We start from the raw sequence: 21,780 nt of genomic DNA on the forward strand, positions 1-21,780 counted from the left end.
GAAGGTCAAATTTAAGAGACTATTAGGCCTATCACTAATAGGTTTTAGCAGCATTAGCAAAGATGTTCTAGAATCTCTGTAAGAGATTGGAACCAGAGAACATGTATTGACTTGGAGGAACATCTCTGAGAACCACCCTGGGAACAAGGTCTATTCCAGAACTGCCTTGGGAATGAGGCTTATTCCAGAACTTCCAAGGGAAAATGTTTCCCAGGATTAGATGGCTGTATGAGAAAGCTAAGACACAAGAATGAAATAAGCTGATTAAATGGACATTTGAAATAGAAGCAACCTGGATCAAGGAGACCTCATATTATTTAATATTGATGATCATTACCGTATTACTCTTGCTTTAATGTTTCTGGTGTTTATGTTTGTCTGCAGAGATATGTGCTAAAATTCTAATGCAGACACACCTGTCTGTTGCTTCTCTGGCTGATACGGTGAGTAAGTCCCCTGGAGTTGTCCTGGCTCTGGGGGCCTGTTGGCTTGTGGGGGGCTTTGGGGAGCTGTAGAGATGGCATAGCTTTCTAAATGTGGTATCGTGGTTGCATCAGTGTAGTGAGGTAGAGTGGTGGTGGAAGGTGGTGCGTGGGAGGTCTTTGTCTCCCCTTACCCTGGTTTGGGGCTTTTGAGTAGGTCTCGTTTGAGACCCAGGTGCCGTACCATGCCTGCTTTTCTTTCTTTCTTTGTTTGTTTTTGTGAGGCAATTGGGGTTAAGTGACTTGCCCAGGGTCACACAGCTAGTATCAAGGGTCTCAGGCCAGACTTGAACTCAGATCCTCCCGATTCCAGGGCCAGTGCTCTATCTACTACACCACCTAGCTGCCCCTTGTCTGCTTTTCTTGATCCTCCCACCTGAATGGCTAAGGAACTGTTCCCATCTCCTGCAAAAGACAGCATGCTCTTCCAAGTTCTTGACTCATCCCTTGCTTGCCACCAAGATGTGCCTCTGGCTTTCTTTGGGTGCGTGCTGGGTCTGCAGCATGTGGCTGTCAAGAATCTCCACTCCTCTTTCCCCTCTGTGGTTTTTCTCTCATCGTCACTTTGGGGCCCTTATACCCTCCTGCTCTGGGTTCTTGGAGCTTCGGTGGGACCTGTCCAAGAGGAGAGCCAGGCAGTGGTCTTTGTGACCTTTTTGGAAGACAGAGAGCAAAAAAAGAAAGGCAGGAAAAACCAAAAAGTGGTTTTTAGTAGCCCATGCACTTTCTCCTTCTTTTTCTCCTCTCTGCCTGGTGTAAAGGGTGTTCAAGGAGGACTGGCACCTCTGGTGTAAGGGCTTGCCCAGCTCTTTTGAGGGGTGCTCATGTGTCTTTGGTGTCCACTGATACTCAGCTGTCACGTGTGGCTCCAAGAAGATGGAGGTTTGTAGTGCCTCACCTAGTAAACCATCTCAGCAGATGGGCTAAATCAGATTGAGGGTAATTGATGGGACTCACACCCATTAGTGGGTTAGGTGGGGTGTCTACCCCAAGCATGTGAAGACCCATCCCCCCATGGGTGGATGAGAACAATGTCTTCCAATGACCACGAAGGCAGCCAAAGTGGGCACTCTGGAGTGCTTAGTGCTTAGAGGCCAAGATCATCCACTGCATCCTGGGCTATCCTGATTTTTGTCTTGCCACTGGACTTCAATGACTCTGGTAGAGTGAGGCTGCTAACTCTATACAACTCAGTCTCACTTAAATCCAATTCACCCAGAAGTCAAGACATCACCCTGTGATGTCACTGGTTCTCATTGAAAATGAAGGACAAACAACAATAACGATAACAATGTGGCCACTCCATTTTATAAGTATATGATCCAAGAGAGGTATTGTAGACCTCTCTATAATCAAAATGAGGAAACTCTGATGGGAATCTTTCATTTTCCTTTTATTACATTTTACTATGCCATTCTCATAGATATTTGGTGGACTTTTCTCCATTAATATTAACTTCACTTGGCTAAAAATCTGACTTATGGAAGGGGGCCATCTCTAATTGTCACTGGACCCAGATGTTTCTGGAGGAGAAGGTGAGGCTGGTGACTGCACAGCCCTCCCTCACTTAAATCCAATTCACTTGCAAGTCACGGCATCACCTTCCTGATGTCAAGGTCCTCTTCCAGAAGGAAGGACAAACAATGACTTATAAAATGGTAGAATCAAAGGAAGACTTTTTGGACATTCTTCAGGTAAGAAGCCAAAGTGGAGTCTGAGCATCCCGTAGTGATTTAATTATTTGTGGAAGGATTTATCTGACACTGACTCTGTGGGCATGTCAATTTCCCTTCTCAACCAGCCCATTGTGAACCCTCTAAATGTAGTTTAATCTATAACCTGACTTAGTTTACCTAAAGAGACTGGTTGACTAGGTTAGTTTCCTTAGGGGATAGAAAAGATTATGATTCTGTTTCACTTAGTTCAATTTTTATGACTTTGAAGGAAGTTTGGGATTATGAATCGATCTTTTTAACTTTAAGTCCTAAAAAAGTATAAGACTGATATATGTAAAAGAATTTATTTCTCTGTCTCTCTGATGTAATTTTGTCTATAAAAATCTTAGAATCCTAATTTTGGTTCAAAGTTATTTTTTGCTGAATCCTGAATCTGTGCTTAAGCATAATAATAATAATAAAAAAACCCCCTAGGTTTTTATTTCTGCAATTTTTGTGTTGTGGTAGATTTACTTGTTAGTGGTGAGTTTAAAGAGGAGATACTTCTCCCATAACAAACAGATTTATTAAGGGCTTCTTTACTATGTGTCAGGAACCATGCTAGGTTCTGGGAATACAAATGCAAAAGGGAGACAGTCCTGGTCATCAAAGAACTTGTGTTTTAGTAGAGGAATACAACATATTGGAGAGTAGGGGCCAGGGAAGGGAGGTCTTTCCTCCCTCCCTCACCTGTTAGTGGCATTTCTCAGAGATTGCCTCCAATTTACCTTGTATACGTCTTATATGTATGTAAATTGTCTCCTCATTAGAATGTGAGCTCCTTGAGTTCAGGGACTGTTTTCATTCTTCTTTGTATCCTTAGCACTTAGCCTAGCACATAGTATAGGTACTTCATAAATGCTTGTTGGTTTTACTTGTTGACTTGGGGAGTCACAAGAATTATTAGTGAAGTTATAGGAGAAATCCATTATCACGCCCTTTCCAGTAGCAGTGATAGCAATTATCTGATTATTGTTCCCAAAGCGAGAGTAAGAGGTGGAAAGTGGGGAATGAGTGTGTGGTGAGAAACATGTGCAATAAACAGAGAAGACAGCAAGGTATCCTCATTGGATAGGCCCTGGTTTTTTGGTGGGGGGATGGATGGGATGTAAAGTATGGTCTGGAAGGAGCTGCCACAGCCTCCATGAAGTCTTCCTTTTACTTTCTTTATCCCCTCAGCTGAAAGTCATCTCTCTTGCCCCACATTTTCTTAAAACACATTAGTTCTTCTCTCTTTTGCTCCAAAAACTTTTCACCTTTTATCCCATTTATTTATTTACATGTTGTATGCTGTCTAATTGCAAGTGCTTTGAGAGTATGGGCCATATCAGGTTTTTGGGGAATCTGTTTTTATATACTCAGGCCCTTGGCAAATGTTGTTGAATGAACTTCTATCTTTATTGATCCTAAACCCATATCTTCAAGGTTATCCTTTTAGATTCATTTGACAAATATTTACTGAGTGATTACTTTGTGCAAAGTACTAATAGTGGAAAAATAACTAGACTTATACTCTGAAGACCTATTGGCTACCTGCATGAGTTGGGCAGCTGCTTAATGTCTCTGAACTTTTCTTCATTTGTAAAACAAGGCCTTTGGACTAGATATTTTCTAAGATCCGCATGAACTCTAAATCCAATGAGCCAAGTTGTGTACAGTGATGAATAAAATATGAGACATCCTCAGGAACTTACTTGAAAGCACAATATTGATTTTTTAAAAGATCTATAATACGATATAGTATGTAATTAAGTGGCAGGAAGGGACCACAGAGCACGGAAAGATTACTTCCAGTTAGGATCAGGGAAAGACTTCTGGAGAAGTTGTGATTTGAGGTGGACTTTAGGGATTGGCTAATATTTTTTCAGGTAGAGATGGGGAGATGAAACTTCAAATAGAAGCAGACAAAAGCAAGGTGTGTTCAGCAAAGATAGAAGTAGTCTAGTTTGGATAGAGTATGGAACATGTAAGCCTTGTGTGGTGTAGAAGGAAGGGCATGAGAAATGTTCTTGTGGTAGAATGGTCAAGGTATGGAGACCGGTTGGATATGTGTAGTGAGAGATGGTGAAGATTTGATAACACAGAGAGTATAAACTTGAGCAACTAGGAGGATGGTGGTTCCTTTCAACAGCAATAGTGAAATTCAGAAGGTGAGATTTGGGGGAAAGATAACAAATTTGGTTTCAGACATGTTGGGTTTGAGATATTTTTGGGACATCTGGCTTGATGTATCTAATAGGCAGTTGGTGATGTGGAACTGGAGCTCAGGAGAGCTTTGGGCTGGATTTATAGATCTGGGCCCCATAATATTACAGGGCCTCCTTTGTGAGGTCCATCATTGCTCAAAAGGAGTCAGTCTGGCGTTTCTTCACTTCCTTTTCTGTGATAACCCATTCAGAAAAAAAACTAAATGGATGAAAAAGGTTTATTGTACTGACTATTTCCTGTAATTCAATCCATCAATTAATCAAAAAACTGCCTACTATGTACCAGGAACTGGGGATAGGTTAGGAATAGGGGCAGGACCCTATGAGTCATTGCCAGTTCTGCTGGGCCTGAATCTCTCACCAGAGGCTCTGGTTCATTGACAGCTGACCCTTCCCACTCCTGGTCATGGTCTTCAATCTGTTGAGCAAAATCCCAACCACAGAACTTCAAATCTGGTCAGCCATTTCTCTCTATGCCTGAGGTCCTAGACTTACAACTCTAATTAGTGTAATTAGGTATACTGTGCCATATTTCTCCCCCCTGAACTTGATATGGTTAACACTGAAAGCACCTTGTTTTCAAAATATTGTAAGTAAAACATTTCAATAAATATGCTCTTTATTGTGGTGTACAGAATTGCAGCTTAATGACAATTTTTAAGAGTTTGACCCTACTTGTACAAAATGATACATACAAATACATATAAGGCATTGCAAACAGAATGCCTCGCAAGAACCCAGGAAGAACCATTTTCTTACATCTTACTCCTCCCAAATGCTCTGCCATGCGTGAGGTTCCTCAAACACTACTCCATCTGGGGAGTCCAGAGCATTTTCCTTGGCCACCCCCCATGTCTGGAATGCTCTCCCTTCTCACTTCTGCCTCCTGGCTTCCCAGAAATCCCACTGTAAGCCTCACTTTCTGCAAGAAGACTTTCCCAGGTCTCCTTAATCTTAGTGCTACCCCTCTGAGACTGTCTCCAATATACCCCTTGTTTTCACACAGTTGTTTGCTCCCCCATTAGACTGTGAACTCTTAGGGAGTAAGGGCTGTCTTTTGTCTTTTTTTGGGGGGGGCGGTATTCTCAGCACTTAGCACAGTGCCTGGTACGTAGGAGGCCCTTAAAACATTTTTGTTGACTCTACCTGATTTGACTTGTATTGACTTTTAGAACTGGAAGGGACCTTAGGAACCATCAAGACAAAGGCCCTCATTTTACAGGTGAGGAAACTGAGGATGTGCTAGTAAATATTTAACAACCGGCTCTGGTAGTGGTGGTGTTGTTTGGGAATGTACACAGGACATACACTTTCCTGTTTAATCTGCATTATTAACATTTCCTCCAACCCTTTCTTAAGTCTAGACAATCAACAAAACACTACATCAAGCTCTGATTTTGTAGTTTTTGCCGATTTCTGAGGCGTAAATGTTCACCCTGAAAATGGAAGACTCCAGCCCCCCATCCTTTAACTTCAAATTCAGGGCTCTGTCAACTGCACCCCCTATACCACCTCTGAAAACCAGTGGCACGGTGTCCTCTCCCCCTTTGCCCCCCCAAAAAGGCCCCTGAATTTTAAACCTGGCAGGGCTGGAAGGACTAAATGGATTTCAGGAAGGAAAAACCAGTAACTTTATTTTACATATAAAAATTACATTATATTTAATATACCTAACGTACACACGTCTGTATTACATATGTATAATATTTCATATTACATCACACATATTTCACACACATATTTTATATTACATTCCCAAACCAAAACCCAATTCGTTCCGTCCCTGGAAGGCACCGGAAGCCCCGGGTAGCTCTGCCCGCTCCGGGGGATGTGGGAGGGTGCTGCGCGCCCCGCCCCTCGCAGATGGCCCCTCCCGGGGCGTGGCTTAAGAGTTACGTGATCGTCCGGGGCGGGGCACGGGAGTCAGGGCGGCCCCGCCCGCCGCGTTGGTTGGCTGGTTGTAACCTTCCCCCCCCCCCCCGTGCCCTCGGTCAGGTGCTCGGCAGCGCCGAGCCGTTGCTGCCGCCTGAGCCGCTGCCGCCGAGCCGGGCGTGCGGATGGAGGGCGCGGGCGCGGAGCCGCAGCGGGAGCGGGAGCGGCAGCAGCAGTTCACCTACCAGGTCTTTCCCGAGCGCTTCCCGGATGGCAAGCCCAAGCGGAGCTTCCTCGCCACCAGCTTTTTCACCCACAACCAGAAATGCCAACTGATGCTCCTCAAGGCGGTGGATCGAAGTAGGCGGCCCGGCGGGGGGCGGGCCCTGGAGGTCAAAGGCCACGAGGCCGGGGGGACGCGGGCGGGGACGCGGCGGCCGCAGCGGGGGATGGGGAGGACGGAGAAGTCCTTGGCTTCCATCTCCTGTCTGGCGTCCCTCCAGCGCGTCCCGAACTTATGCCTTTGGGGTCAAGTCTGGGTCTGTCCAGCCCATTGCCAGGCCCCTAGTCTGCCACGTGGGAGGTCGAGGCCCCAGACACGAGAAATGACTGGGCCAGGGTCACCGAGCGAGTAGGCGTGGTGGTAGTATATAGTAGTAATACTAGTTAACGTTTATGTAGCGCTTATTCTGTGTCCCGCTACGTGTTGCACATCTCATTTAATCCTCACACCAACAGTATTGTCCTCATTTTACAGATGAGCAAACTGAGGCAGGAAGAAATTAAGTGATTTGCCCAAGGTCACACACTTGTTAGAGCCAAGACTGGAAACCAATTCTCATGAATCCAAGATCAACACTTTTCATTAGTTACTGAGGTCTTAGATTATTTAGGGATTGGGGAGGGGAGTAACTGATTTTTTTTTTGTTTATTTGTTTAATTTTGGCTAGACAATGGAGTTAAGTGACTTGCCCAGGGTCACCCAGGTAGTAAGTGTTTGTTAAGTGTCTGCGGCCAAATTTGAACTCGGGTCTTCCTGACTCCATGGCCAGTGCTCTATCCATTGTCATCTAGCTGTCACCTAGCATGACTTTTCGTGCTTCTTTGTAGTCATCGTATTTATTGTCTGACAGTACTGTAACGTTCCATTACATTCATGTCCCATAATTTCTTTAGTCATTAATTGTGCCACATCAGAGCATCCACTTTGTTTCCTGTTCTTTTTTTTAACCACAAAAAGTATTACTATAAATATTCTAGTGTATATATTTTTACCTTCCTTCAGGTGGCACAGTGAATAGAACACTTATCTTCCTGAGTTCAAGTCTAGCCTCAGACACTTATAGCTTTGTGACCCTGGGCAAGTCACTTCATGCTGTGTGCCTCAGTTTCCTCATCTGTAAAATGGGCTGGAGAAGGAGACTGCAAACCACTCCAGTATCTTTGCCAAGAAAACCCCAAATTGGTCACAAAGAGTTCGACACAGCTGAAATGAGTCAACAGCAACAGTAACAATGGGCATGTTAGTCACTTTCTTAGCATAATTCCCTAGAAAGGTCCTCAAAATCATCTTTTCCAACCCCCCCCAAAAAAATAAAAAAGCATCGTAGAAGAAATGTCTAGAATGTACTGGTTATAGTCATTTATCCTCTGCTGGAACATTTCCTAGTGATGGAGGCTGTTCCTTTTTTTGGATAGTTCTCAGTGTCAGGAACATCTTCCCCATCTATAACTTGTAACTTAAACCAGCAGCACAGAATATTAAGGTTGGAAAGGGCCTCTGTGGCCATCTAGTTTAACTCGTACCCAAAAAGGAATCCTCAGTATAACATACTCATCAAGCATCATGCAGCCTCTGTGTGAAGACATCTGATGAGGGGGAACCCCTGACCTCCTGATGTGTAGGATTATGGATTTAAGGCTGGGAGGGACCTCAGATCTAATCTGATTTCCTCATTTCACAGATGAGGAAACTGAGTCCAAAAGAGGGGTCAAGTGATTTGGCCAAGGTCACATAGGTAGTGAGAAGCAGAGCAAGCATTTAAACCCAGGTCCCTTTGTTACTGACTCAGTACTGTGCTGTGCATCTTCTTTCAATTTTGAATAGCTCTCATTGTCAGGAAGTTTTTTCTGACATCAGGCCTAAATTTGCCTTAATTTCTGCTTAGTCAAATCCTTCTGCAAGTCAAATCCCTCTTCCTCAGGATTGTCCTTCATATGCTTGAAGGCAGCTGACATGTCTCCTCTGAGTTTCTTCTAGGTTAACCATCCCCACTTTCTCCCACTGATCCTCATATGGCATGGCCTCTCTCTGTTGTGCCCTCCTCTGGATGGTCTCCAGTTTATTAAGGCCTTACTTAAATGGTGGCACCTAGCATTGGCCACAGTATTGAAGGTGTGATCTGACTGGGGCAGATTACTGAGGTGCTGTCACCTATTTCCTGGTAGCTAGGCATCGCATTAGGCTGCCATGTCACCTTACTAATTAACATTGAACTGTTGTTGTTTGCCCTTCTTTCTTGAAGAAGACCATGATATTTGGGAGGATATGCCATGACGTGCAAGTGAATTGGATTTAAGTGAGGGAGGGCTATGCAGAGTCACCAGCTTCACTTTCTCCTCTGGATCCATTTTGTCCAGTGGCCAGATATAAATCAGGACGACTGGAGATGGCCCTCAATGCAATGAGGAACCTTGGCCTTTTCAAGCTAAGGTCTTTAACAGGTCTCAGTTTGATTGAGGCAATGCCCATTCAGTGATTAAGGCTTAATAAGAATTGGGGCAGAGAAAGGCCTCGTTATCTAATCAAAAATTAAAAAGAAAAATAAATAAAAAATAAAATAAAAAAATCAATCTGGGAGGGGAAGACCCTCAGGGTTTCTTTGCACTGAGCTAGGAGCCCACCAGACCCCAGATCATTTTCAGACAAACTGCAGCCTAAGCCTGTTTTGTCTTGTAAAGGTGATTTTTTTTGAACCAAAGTCTAGGACTTTACATTTCTTCCTGTTGAATTTCATCTTAGGGTTTCAGCCCAGTGTTTAGCCTCTCAAGATCTTTGTGGATGCTGATTGATGTCCAGTGTGTTAGCTTTCTTTCCTTTGATGAATCCAAACTTCACAGAAGAAATCCCTCTAATTAAAGGATTTATTCTGTAAAACTTGGACTCAGTCAAAAGGCTGAACCCATAGACGTAACAGCCACCTGTGGCCTTGAGCCCAAAGCTTCCCCACCCCTGGTATAGTCCAATGGTCTTCAGACTTTTGATCGCTCACTAAAAATTTTTTGGATCTGTACCTTCAATATATGTATACCTACTCATTCGTAAATTGTAAAAACTTGCTACCAAACTACTAATAACATACATGGTAAGACTTCACAAAAATGGAATTTGAAAAAGGATAAGATCACAATGAAATAACATGTGATCTTAGAACCATTGGGAGCTGCTGGAGTTTATTGAGTAGGGGAGTGACAGTCAGTCCTGTGCATTAGGAAAGTTACTTTAGCAGCTGCGTGGTGGACGTGTGGGAGGGGGAGGAGAGTTGAGAAGGCAGTGAGATCAATTAGGAGGCTAAAGGTGGTGACGGCTTCAATTAGGGGAGGGGATGTGTGAGTGGAGAGGAGAAAACGAGAGATGCTGTGGAGGTAGGTATGAGCAGAGTGAGCAGGTACTTGGATATGTGGAGTTTGGGGGAGTGAGGAGTCAAGCATAACACAGGTCGTGAACCTGGGAGGCTGGAAGGATGTTGGGACCTTTAATAGAAATAGGGAAGTTCGGAAGAGGAATATATTTGGGAGGAAAGATCATCCAATGATAACCCGTCTGTGCCTGCTCGGGAATAGTATATTTGAGGGCATTACTCACTGGCCAATGCCCTGGAGCAGAGCCCACTACTGAAGGGTACCTGATGCACTCATGAGGTGAAAGACAAGAAGGTTCAGGGCATGAGCATGCTGCAACCTGAGGCCTGGGGGGCTCGGAGAATTGTGTGTGTGGCTGCTTTGAGTGTAAGGATCTGAGGGCCCTAAATGGGAGGGAGGGGAATAATTGTGTGCAGATGAGTCCATGATTGGTCATGGGGAGGAGGGTGGTATACAACCCATCTTTTCACCTTTCCGTTGGGTGATCACATACAGCTTGGGGATCACATCCCCACTTTGGGAGACAAATGGCCTAGTCCACATCTCTCTTGTCTTTTTCTGCAGGAATGGTGTGAGATAGCTCCGACTCTTGGTTTAACCCCTTGGAGCATTTAGATCATCCATTTCCTCTTCTGCATGACAACTCATAAATTATTTGACATTGACATGAATGAAACAGTCATCACAAGACAACAGTTCTGTACCTTCTCAGTTTTCTTTAGAAAGTTTGAAATCTGCCCTTCCCTCATCTGTTCTTCACAGAAAGTGGGTCCCAAGCCCCTCACCTCTTGGCTTTACATACTCTCTAGTTTGTCACTGTGCTGCCCCAGACTGGACACAAAATTGCTCATGTGGTCTGACCATTGTAGGGCACAGTGGGACTATTCCTACCCTTGATTTGCATCCTGAGCTCTATTTTGATGAACTTGTATTCCTGCAGGCATTAGCTTTTTAACAGCCACATCACATGCTTGGCCTTTTCTTGCCAGCCACGTGAGTCATGTCATGCACAGTAAAGTCTTAAGACCTTTGATGCTTTTGACTTCAAACCAATGTAAAAGTACACCTGGTTCTGCTCAGGATTATTGCTGGAGATGAGTTTGGTATTGGTATCAGTGTTTTACCTAAATAAGCATTTGTGTTGATGAGTTGGTATTCTCAAATTTTTATTCCTCACTTATTCTAAGGCAGCACTGTACATGCTAGGGGCACATGAGAGCTGTATTTGAATAGTAGGTGGGCTGTCATGCCGAAGAAGCAGCATCAGCTCTGTCCTGATGGCCCCCCAGGGCAGAACTAGGCTGAAGTGGGTGGAAGTAGCTAAGAGGCAAATATAGACTTGAGGTAAGGAGAAATTTCCAAACAGTTAGAGTGATCCAACAGTGCAGTGGGGAGGGGGTGGATTCCCATTTATCGGAGGGCTGCTGACCAAATTAAGTGACCGTTTGGTCATTATTCTATCCAGGGCATTCATATCTGTAGTTGGGACTAGACAGCTGCTGACGTCCCATCCCAGTCTGAAATTCTATACAGTCTGTGAAGTTAGTAATTATGTTTTTGATGACATCATGTACTGTTTTTTGATAATTCTGCTTGTTGCATTTTTTAACCTAGTGTAATTGGCTCCATATCATTCTAGGTCCATATGTCAGACTTCTGTTGGATGCTATGAGGCGTTCTGGTTGGTAAGCAGATCTTTTCCAAGTGCAGTTTTAAACCTGGCTCCAAAAAACAGAAGATCACTTAAGATTTCTCACTGTATGCCGTGTAAATGCCTGTTCATACCACTGTATGCCCTTTAAACGTGACAGACAGGTGTGATCTGTGTACAGCCACAGAATCAGAGTTGGAAAAGGCCTCTCTGCATACTGGCTCTCTGCCTATCTTCTCCTGCTTTATTTATAAACTCCTGACCTGCCTACCCATCATATCTAACAAAGAAAATATTCACAATGTCCTTCTTGATGATTTTGAGCTATAGCCTCCCTGCTGGCCTTGGCCTTAGGGGGGAAAAATTTCAACAAAGATCAGGGGGTCTGTGAACTTTTTTTTTTTCCCCAAATATTTTTATAACTGAATTTCAGTATAATTGGCTTCCTTTGTAATCCTGTGTATTTTATTTTATACATTGAAATCCTTAGTCGGAGAAGGGGTCTTTAGGCCTCACCACCCTGCCAAGGGCATCCATACCACAGAAAACATAAGAATCTCCAAACTAGATCTTTAGCTGGCTTTGTTATGGGGCCATCTAGTGGTGGCTAGTGAGATAAACCTCAGAATCACACCCCTGAATCCATTACTTCCACTCTGTCTAGTGCCTCTTCCCATTTCAGCTTTAATCACAGGGCCAGATTGTACACACACACACACACACACACAGACACACACACACGCACACATATATTATTTCTAGGTAGTCTTTCCTTTAATACATATGCTCTTTCCTTTTAGCACTGTTTACAGAGAGAGACACTTTTCTTGTGAAGATTGTAATGGCAATGTCAGCGGAGGTTTTGATGCTGCCACGTCCCAGGTAGGAGTTAAATGTTGGATTGTTTTCAGTCAGAAAACTCTTAATGAACACCTACTCTGTGTGTGTGTGTGTGTGTATGTGTGTGAGACTGTGGGTCATATAAAGGTGAACAAGACCTATCACAGTTTTTGAGTATCTTACAGGAGACTAGGTGTAGATACATCAATACAGCATAGAGTATAGTGATACGTGCCCCAACAAAGATGCACAGTGCTGAGGCAGGTTAGAGGAAAGATTTGGCACTTCTAGCTTGGGGGCTTCCTGGAGGAGACTGTGTTTCCATTGGGCCTTATAGTATGTGTAGGATTTTAAGAGATGAAGTTGGAGGTGCAGAACCTCAAGCAGAGGGAATCATGTGAATTAATGTATGGAGGTAGAAAAGCATGGGGTGTTGGGGGTGTAGTGAATGTCCAATTTGACCACCATATAAGGAGGTTGTAAGAAATAAGGTTTGAAGGGGGTAGGACTAGATCTTAGATTGCTTGGAATGTTGGGCTAAGGAGCACAGTTCTTTCATCATGTTATTTAGATGTTTGTTGACTGGCTTTGAGTGAATGACTTTTTAGCAGATGATGGGAATTGTTGAAGATTTTTGAGGTGGCAAGTGAAATGATTTGTGGTATTCTTTAGGACAGATAAATTGGAGGGGGAAGAGCCTGGAGATAGGAAAATCAGTAATAGCAGCTCACATTCACATATTATCTGATTTGATCTTCATATCGACCCTGAGAGGTACATACTATTATTATTCCCACTTTACAGATGAAGAAACAGAAGGTCAGGGGTGGCTAGGTGCACGCAGGGGATAGAACACAGGGCCTGGATTCAGGAAGACCTCAGTTCAAATCCGGCCTCAGACACTTAACACTTACTAGCTGTGTGACCTTGGGCAAGTCACTTTACCCCATTGCCTCGCCAAAAAATAAAAACAAAACAAAATGAAAAAAGAAGCAGAAGGTCAAAAAGCATAAGTGACTTAGGGTCATAAGGATGATAAGGATTTGAACTCAGGTCTTCCTAACTCTGAGTCAGGCCTCCACCAGACCACCAGGCTTCCATAAGAGGTTATTGAGCTAGGCCAGGCCAGAAGAAATGTGGGCCTGCACTAGCATGGTGACAATGAGTCATTGATTGTTGGAGCTGAAAGGGACCTTCCAGATCATGTAGTCCTGCACCTTGTTTTTCAGATGAGGAAATTAAGGCCCAGAGAGGTTAGTGATTTGTTTAACCCAAGGTTGCACAGAAGGTTACTGGCAGAATCAGGACTAGAAGTCAGGTCTCCTTATTTCGATTGTATCTTATTCCTCTGGTGGGGATAGAAGTGAGGTGCTGTGGAGAATTGAACTTGGAGTCAGGAAAAACTGTGATTCACATCTGCCTCTGAGAATTCTGAGCTACATTAGCTTGGAAAGATCACTCAGTTACCTTGTCGTAAAATGGGAGTAATATCTGTGGTAAGGCAGCTTGGTGGTGCAGTGGATAGAGTCCTGGGCCTACAGTCAGGAGATCTGAGTTCAAATCTAGTCTTAGACTGTTAGTAGCTTTGTGACCCTAGGTGAGTCATTTAATTTCTCTCTGCCTCAGGACCTTCCTCTGTATAATGGGGCAAAGTGAGAAATGCGGGACTGGAACTTGGAAATGGGTTGCAGTTTCAGAGGAGTGGAAGATGTAGAGGGGTAGATTTTGACTCAACATAAGGGAAAAATTTTAACAGTTAGAGTTGTCTCAGAATAGAATGAGCTATCTCAGGAGGGAACCAGTTCCCTATCACTAGATCTCATCAGATAGATGCTGTATGATTGCTTGTTGGGGGGGAATTCTGGTTAAGATATGGAGTAAATTAGATGATGTCTGACTTTGCTTACATTGCTGAGATTCTGTGTTTCTAAGATGGACAGGTGAGATCTGGAGATCAAATTTGGTGGGGAGAGTCGGGGAGTAATCCACAGGATGATTGTTGAAGTTCTGGAAATGAATGAGAGAAATGAATAGAGGGTAGAAAGAGAAGAGAGGAAAGTCAAAATCTTGGGGGGAACACCTGCATTTAGGGGTGGGAGGAGGAAGGGCAACTTCTATAGGGAGCAGAGGAAGAGTGATTAGAAAGGAAAGGAGTAGAGTCAGCTGAGGGCAGTGTTGGCATAGAAGTTGAGGAGGAGAGAGTATAAAGAAAGCACCAGTGTCAGCTATTTAAATATTTTATAATCCGTAAAGTGTTCCTATTTGAAGATTTGTTATCATTAGATGTTATAGTGAGGTTAGAGAGCGTGAGAACTATATAAAGGCCTTTAGACCTGGCGATTCAAAGTCAGCAGTAAAAAATAGTTTGGCACTTCTAGCTTGGGGGGCTTCCTAGAGGCTGTGTTTCCATTGCGCCTGAAGATACTAGTTTCAGCATAATGGATAAGGAGGTAATGATTTTAGTAGAGGTAATAGAACTAAGCTTTCTCAAAGTTTGGTGGTAAAAAGATGCGGGAAGAAGGGAGCAGAGTCGAGGGGAAGGTTTCTTGAAGATAGGGGAGACAAGGATGCATTTGTAAATGGTGGGGAAGCAGCTGGTGGATGGGGAGCGATCATAGATGCAACTATGAAGGACTGATTGGTGGAACAAGGTTTTGGAGGGTCTAGAGGTTAGATTTGGGAAGGACACTTTCCTCTAAGACTGGAGCAAAGATGGAAGAGGTTAGTGAGGATAGAAATTTTGAGGTGGAGTGGAGGGAAATTGGAGGTGTTCAGCTCAAATGACCTCAGTCCTTTTCTCAGAAAAGTAGGAGATGAGACTGTGATTGGGGAGGGTGAGTATGGAGTTGGGAACTTGAGGGCCATACACACAGGTTTAGAATAGCCACCAAGGGGAGTAGGGTAGTAAATAGGAGGGGTTAGCTGAGCCACTGGGAGGCTTCAGCTGATGGCAGCATCTGTTTGTAGTGGATGCAGTGAGAGTTGTTTGTGACTTTTTCCAGCAATGCTGGTAGCCTGGCAGCAGGAACAGAGAAGATAGTGAGAAGGAGCTTGGTTATTTGGAGGTGGGGATTTGCCAGGTGAAGATGGCAGAAAGTCACAGGACAAAGGATTCTAGTGCTGGTGAGTGGCTGGGAAAGTGAGTGAAGGCAGCAGGGGAGAATGGCATGGGAGAGTGGGGAGGGTTGAGGGAGTGGAGGTCGTGATGAAGGGGAAGCCCGAGTATGAGTGAAAGAGTGGGAGAAGTGGGAGGTGAAGGTGTTGTGTTCAGAGAAGGGACATCTTGGAGGCGGAATGGCTCTGAAGCATGCTGTAGTACAGTGGTAGTTAGGGAAGGTGTGTCAATGGCAGACTCCCTGGAGGTGGCCACAGTGGCTGGTGGTAGAAGAGAAGTGTGTGAGATGGGGGTGGAAAGCCAGCCCAGGAGGACGGCGGCACCTTCTGGGGTGGTCAGGTGACCCCTTGGCGATGGGGGAGAGATGCTGTTTGTGAACTCTAGAAAGGTCTTGGTCCTTGGAGCTCAGCTGAGAGCTAGAACAGAGGGGAACTTCAGGAGGACTCTGGAAGTACCTGAGACGTGTCCCTTTCCCTGTCCCTTTTGTCCTGGCCATCCCCCATGCCTGGAATGTAGTCCCGCCTTCCCTCTGCAGCCTAGAGCCCTTCTCCTCCAGGATGCAGTTCAGGCACCTCTTTCTCCAGTGCCTTTCCTGATCCCCTAAGCTGTTAGTGCCCTCCTCCCTAACTGCCTTGTACTTCTTTGTCCTTCTCTTTTCATTCTGCACATCCTTATGTATGTACTTCTTGGCTCTGCTGTTAGAATGTAAGCTGAAGGTGGGGATTTTTTCATTCTTTGTGTTGTATCCCCAGCACTTGTCCTAGTGCCTGTCATACAGTAGGGTTTAATAAGTGCTCACCGAATGAATATATGAATGGATGTGATCACTTTCGTGGGTGGCTTAGGAAATAAAATCGATCAGTAAACCTTTATTAAGGACTTATTTGCCAGGCACTGTGCTAAGTACTAGAGGTTCAAAAGAGGCCAGAGACAGTCTCTGCCTTCAGGAGCTTGGGGGAGATAACACGCAGACAAACACATAGAAAGCAGGCTGTCTACAGGATGAATAGGAAATGATCAAAGGAGGGAAGGCACTGGAAGTAAGAGGGGTTAGGGAAGGCTTCCTGTAGAAGGTGGGGTTTAAATTGGGATGGAAAGAAAGCCCAGGAGGTCAGTAATCAGAGTGGTGGAGGGGGAGCATTCCATGTGTGTGGGGGGAGGACAGAGAAAATGCTTAGAGCTGAGGTCATTAGGAGGCTTGGCAACGTGGTGCTGAAGTAGCTGCAGATGATTGTGGGCAGTGAGGTAGAGAGGGAAACTGAGTCATGTGCTGAAGCCCCTTAGGACACTGTAAAAGTTTTTTCTTTTCCTTTTTTAATTTTTAATTTTCTTTATTTTTATGAAAGTGTTTTAAGACATGAGTAGACAGTAGAGATAGGACTGGAAGATGATGGTGTAAGTGGGTATTGTGAAGTTCAAAAGAAGGAATGTTGTCCCTTTTGGCATTTCCAAATTATAGCATCTCCTATTCTCTAGTGATGTAGAAGGGACTGTTTTTAACAGGGCATTTGATTTTACTTTACTTTGTAGGTAACTGTACACCTTCATCACTAGGCAACTCCACCTGCTGCCCTGTGCTCTAGACCGTGGTGGGAGCACAGTTGTTTCAGTATTATTCCTACCTTCTAAGTCCCTGAAGCCCCAGGAGGGTTCTAGTGATGACCTTGGCATCAGGAACTCATCTGTTAGAGTCATCACCTTCTCCTTAACTCTTTGAACTATCGTGGACTTTCTGTCCCTTACTTGAAATAGGCAGGCTGGAAAGTGGATGAAAAAGAACCTTAAAATTAACCAGTTGTTCAGGAATTTATTGATTACATTGCTGTACATAGCCCTAACACTGTGCTTAATGCTGGGGAGGAGGAAAAAAAAACGTGAGACAAGCATGTCCTTGTTTTTGAGTGCTCTGCATACAGTAGGCACTTAATCAGTGTTTGCTGTATTAGAGGAGACAAGGTGAGCCTGCACAAAGCAATTGAGACTCCTCTTAGACAGTAAAGTGTGGAATCGAATGCCAAATCAGGTGGTTCAGGTTCTAGGTTTTCAGAGAAAGGAAAAGGCAGAGCCCAAAGTGGACTGAAACCATGTTGGGGACCACTGTGGAAGAGGCAAGACTCAGAATTGGTTTTGAGAAATGGACAGCAGCCTTTAAATAAAAGCAACAAAATAACAGAACTGTGAATGTGCATAATGTGCAGAATAACAGAACTGCTCATATGCATAATTACTTTAAAATTCTTGCTTGTATTTTTTTGATAAAATACATTTAACATAAATCACATTAAATTTTTTTGTGTGTGATTTTGGGATTTTTTCACTTTTTTAAAAAAATGTGGGTAGTTGGTGTGTGTTAGGTGGTAGTGGGAAGCAGCTTGAATCTAATCTAGGGAATGGGCATTTATGACAGGGGTGGGGGGTGGGGGGTGATTGGGTTTCTTTAAAGCAAAGTATACTTTGTGGGTGAGGAAATCTGGCTACTTTCTTTGCAAGACAAGTTGAATTTGTTTTTATGTCCAAGTTAATTTGTGAGCAGTTGGAAAGCGATGTGTGACTTCATCCATGTGATTTAGAAAGTTGATACAGCCATACCTCTGAAGGCATGTTCTGTGTGCTGCAGGTATGGAGGGAATTGGAATCTGGGAAAGAAAAATAGTACAAGCAGATCAGATGAAACAAAAATTAACTTCTTGTTCTTTTTATCTTGTATTCCATAGGTAGTGTTGTGTCAGAATAATATCCATAATCAAGCTCACATGAACCGAGTGGTCACTCATGAACTAATCCATGCATTTGATCATTGTCGTGCTCACGTCGACTGGTTTACTAATGTCAAACACTTAGCCTGTTCGGAGGTAAGGCATACCTCTTTCTGTTTGGTCAATCTGATTCCTGACTTTAATTTTCTTAAGTATGAGACCTTTCATAATACTCAGATGTATTATTCGGGTATAATGTAGATCACTAATTTTCTGTCATTAATTTTATTTTCGATTAACAAACGTCTGTTCTCTCTCCCCCCCATCTCTTTTGATCTTTGAGCTAATTGTTATAAATATCATATAAACAGATTTTGAATTTCAGCACATACCTCCAAGTAGCTTTTAACACTGTTTCAAGCATAACCAGTGATTCAGATAGTGACAATAATTAAATCTTGGTGCAGCAAATTATTGGTTCATTATTTGGGGAAAACAGGGCATTCTGGTTATTCCAGAAATAAACATTTAATCATCTTTATTTGTGTCTCAAACAGAATCAATAAAAATAGCATTTATTAAGCACTTTGATTTGTAGCTAAATGCATGCACATATTCACACACAGGAATAGATAACCTGAATAACATTGTTCTGACCACACAGTCACAAAAATTTCATTAGTACATTATTCGTAACCAACCCCTTGGTGTTGGTATGAAAACTTGCTGTAACAACATTTTTGGACTGATCAGACACATTTTGGGATGACTGGTAATGATCTGAACCAGTTACATGAGTGTTAACTCCTGAGTTTGTCTGCTTAGTGTCCTATTCTCCGCCCTGATTGCCTCTTAAACTCAGTGTTATCCATCATGGTGTGGAGCTTATGTAGGTGAGTCTTGTTATAGACACATGTATACTTTACATGTGCACCTCCAGGGTACAATTAAATGAGCACGCTAGTCTTAATTAATGTTAAAGTGATTTCAGGATCTCACAAATGTACGTATGCCCACGGATCCTGCTTTCTATATTTCAGTTAAAATTAATATGCAGCCTCAGATACACTTAATTTCAAGCCGTGTTATTTGGAGAGGAGACTGAAACCTTGGTGAAAACTTGTTAAATATTTCCCTCCCTTGGGTGTTGTGAGAGTTAATGCCTGCTTAGCAAGTTAAAATATGTTAAATGCTTTGAACTCCTCCGAGTAATGAGGCTGTGTTGCTTTAGAAATAACAAGGAGTAGGCCATTCTGCTTGTGCTGAGCCGATGTCAGGAGGTCTAGTGGTATGTGAATAATTTAAAACTTTTTCATATATTTGTTGGAATTATTTGGGGGTTACTCTACATACCTGCAAAGACAAACACGGGACAGATGTGCCTGAACTGTCCAGCCAGGCACATACTTAGTAGAATCATTTGGGGAGTGTGCTTGATTCCTTATGTTGGAAGAACTGATTTGTTCTATGAAGTTTAGCTTGGGGCAGTGGTTCTGAGATGGGAGTGTGGAAGAGGAATGTCATGTCTTCCATAGGGATTTGAGATACCACTTTATGTTTGTATTTATACAGTAATAGCAACACCGTAAAAACAAATACATTTGAAAACTGTAAGAACTCTGATCAGTGCATTGACCAGCCATGATTCCAGGACCAATAATGAAGTATGCTCCCTACTTCCAGACCAAGAGGTGAGGAATTCAGGGTGCCGAATGAGAAATAGATTTTTTGAACACTGCCAATGAGGGAATTTGTTTTGCTTGACTATGTGTGTTTGTTACAAAGATTTTGGTCCTCCCCCCAGTGGAGTTGGGAGGTAGGAGAAAAAATAGATTTCTGTTAAAAAGAAAAGATTTGTGACACATGAACTGGGTGCTTTTAAAAAAAATAACAAAGGCCAGGGCTTTTCTTGGTTATCTGGAGATATTTGACCTAAAGGTGTGGTTTACATTGAGGTGCAACCTCCGACATTTTAGACGTTGATGTATGAACCACAGTGATCACTTAAAGATCCCCAAAATACTTTCTTGGTAGTTTCTAGGAGGGTCTGGGTTTACATTTCAGCAATCTGAGGCCTCACTTCTGGCTTTAGCAGATAATTGGCTATAGCAATAAAACTGCAGTGTGAAATTTAGAAACAGCACTTTTTAAAAAAAAATTTTTTTTAAGGCAATTGGGCTTAAGTGACTTGCCCAGGGTCACACAGCTACTAAGTGTCAAATGTTTGATCTGAGGCTGGATTTGGACTCAGGTCCTTCTGACTTCAGGGCCGGTGCTCTATCCACTGTGCCACCTAGCTGCCCCAGAAATAGCACTTTCTGATAGATGGAGAGAATTTTGTTTGATATCAAGTGTTTTATGTAACATAAAACAAGGAAAAGTATCCTTCCTCAAGGTGTTTGCCACCATCAGGGAGGACACGTAATGCAGATCAAAGAGGGGGTTCTCCTGATGTTCCTAAAAAAAAATGCGTGGCGACACTTCAGACTGCATTAATCCCTGGTTCTCAAATGAGAACCATAATCACTCAGAAGAGTGTGGACTACAGATTACTCCTATACAAACGATATGTGTAAATAAAAAAAACAAATCTAAATAAATAAAACTAAACAAACAAATAAAACTAACTAACTAGCTAAATAAAAACAAGTGAATGAAGCATGCCTACTGTCGTACTTCATTATTACGTGAAATTCAAATAATAGAGCCTATCTATCAATACATATGACTTGGACATACACCTGCATGGAAAGTGATCTGGCCCAGAATTGGCAAGAAGAAGATTTTATTGACCCAAAACTTCTTCCTGAAAGACAAAAAGAAAATTTTTAAAATAGCATGATGGACAAGGTGACTGCATGATTGACGGATTTTTAAAAAGATCATAGTGGTTTTATTTTAAACATCATTGTCATTTCCCAATATTTTTTTCTTTGTAACAAATAGATATAGGTAAGCAAAACAAATCGACAGTATTGCCCTCGATACACACGTTAGTCTACCATGGACCTGCACGATGTGGCAGTAGGTAGGGGCCAAAATTAAAATAGGCTAAACTTCTTTAGGCTGCAGTTAGCTTAGACTAGAGACAGACTGGTGATGGTTGGTTGCAGTGGGTCACGTGACAGATAGGAGAGTGCCCAATGGCAACTATGGGCCACCTGAAAGCCTCTGGTGGGCTGTAAGTAGCCCACGGGCTGTATGTTGGGCGGGCCTGGCTTACCACCTGCCTTCTGATAGAAGTCATGGTGGAGTGGATTTTCCACTCCATCTGGATGTGGCAGCAGTGAGACCCAGCCTGTGGCTACAGAGTTTTTTCTTTTTTTCTTTTTTGCTCATTTTGTTTCTTTAATAGTAAAAAAGGTTTGTAACGGTTTTTTGAGTCAACCAAACTCATGTATAGTAATAGCTTATTCTTATCCTAGGTTTTAAATTGAAGTGTATTTTCTGGTATTTCCACATTAATTACAAAAAATTACATCTTTCTCATTAAGGTTAGCTCTGAGCCCCTGACCAGGTTGATTAAATATGAAATATTTTTATTGTATAAAGTGGAGAAA

At 43.0% G+C, this 21,780-nt stretch overlaps 1 protein-coding gene across 1 annotated transcript in view; it reads left to right on the forward strand.

Annotated features, from left to right (window-relative positions):
• Positions 1-6,382: 6,382 nt before the first annotated feature.
• The window catches only part of ATP23 (ATP23 metallopeptidase and ATP synthase assembly factor homolog), a 30,934-nt gene continuing 15,536 nt past the window's right edge, over positions 6,383-21,780 (forward strand). Inside the window, exons 1-4 of the mRNA XM_020990154.2 lie at positions 6,383-6,636; positions 11,558-11,603; positions 12,370-12,451; positions 18,239-18,376. Of these exons, the coding sequence (XP_020845813.1) occupies positions 6,462-6,636; positions 11,558-11,603; positions 12,370-12,451; positions 18,239-18,376 (441 nt within the window). The 5' untranslated portion in view covers positions 6,383-6,461. The remainder of the gene's footprint in view (positions 6,637-11,557; positions 11,604-12,369; positions 12,452-18,238; positions 18,377-21,780) is intronic.

Source organism: Phascolarctos cinereus, unplaced genomic scaffold, assembly GCF_003287225.1.
Source record: "Phascolarctos cinereus isolate Bilbo 61053 unplaced genomic scaffold, phaCin_HiC Scaffold_1;HRSCAF=81, whole genome shotgun sequence".
Taxonomy (NCBI): Eukaryota; Metazoa; Chordata; class Mammalia; order Diprotodontia; family Phascolarctidae; genus Phascolarctos; species Phascolarctos cinereus.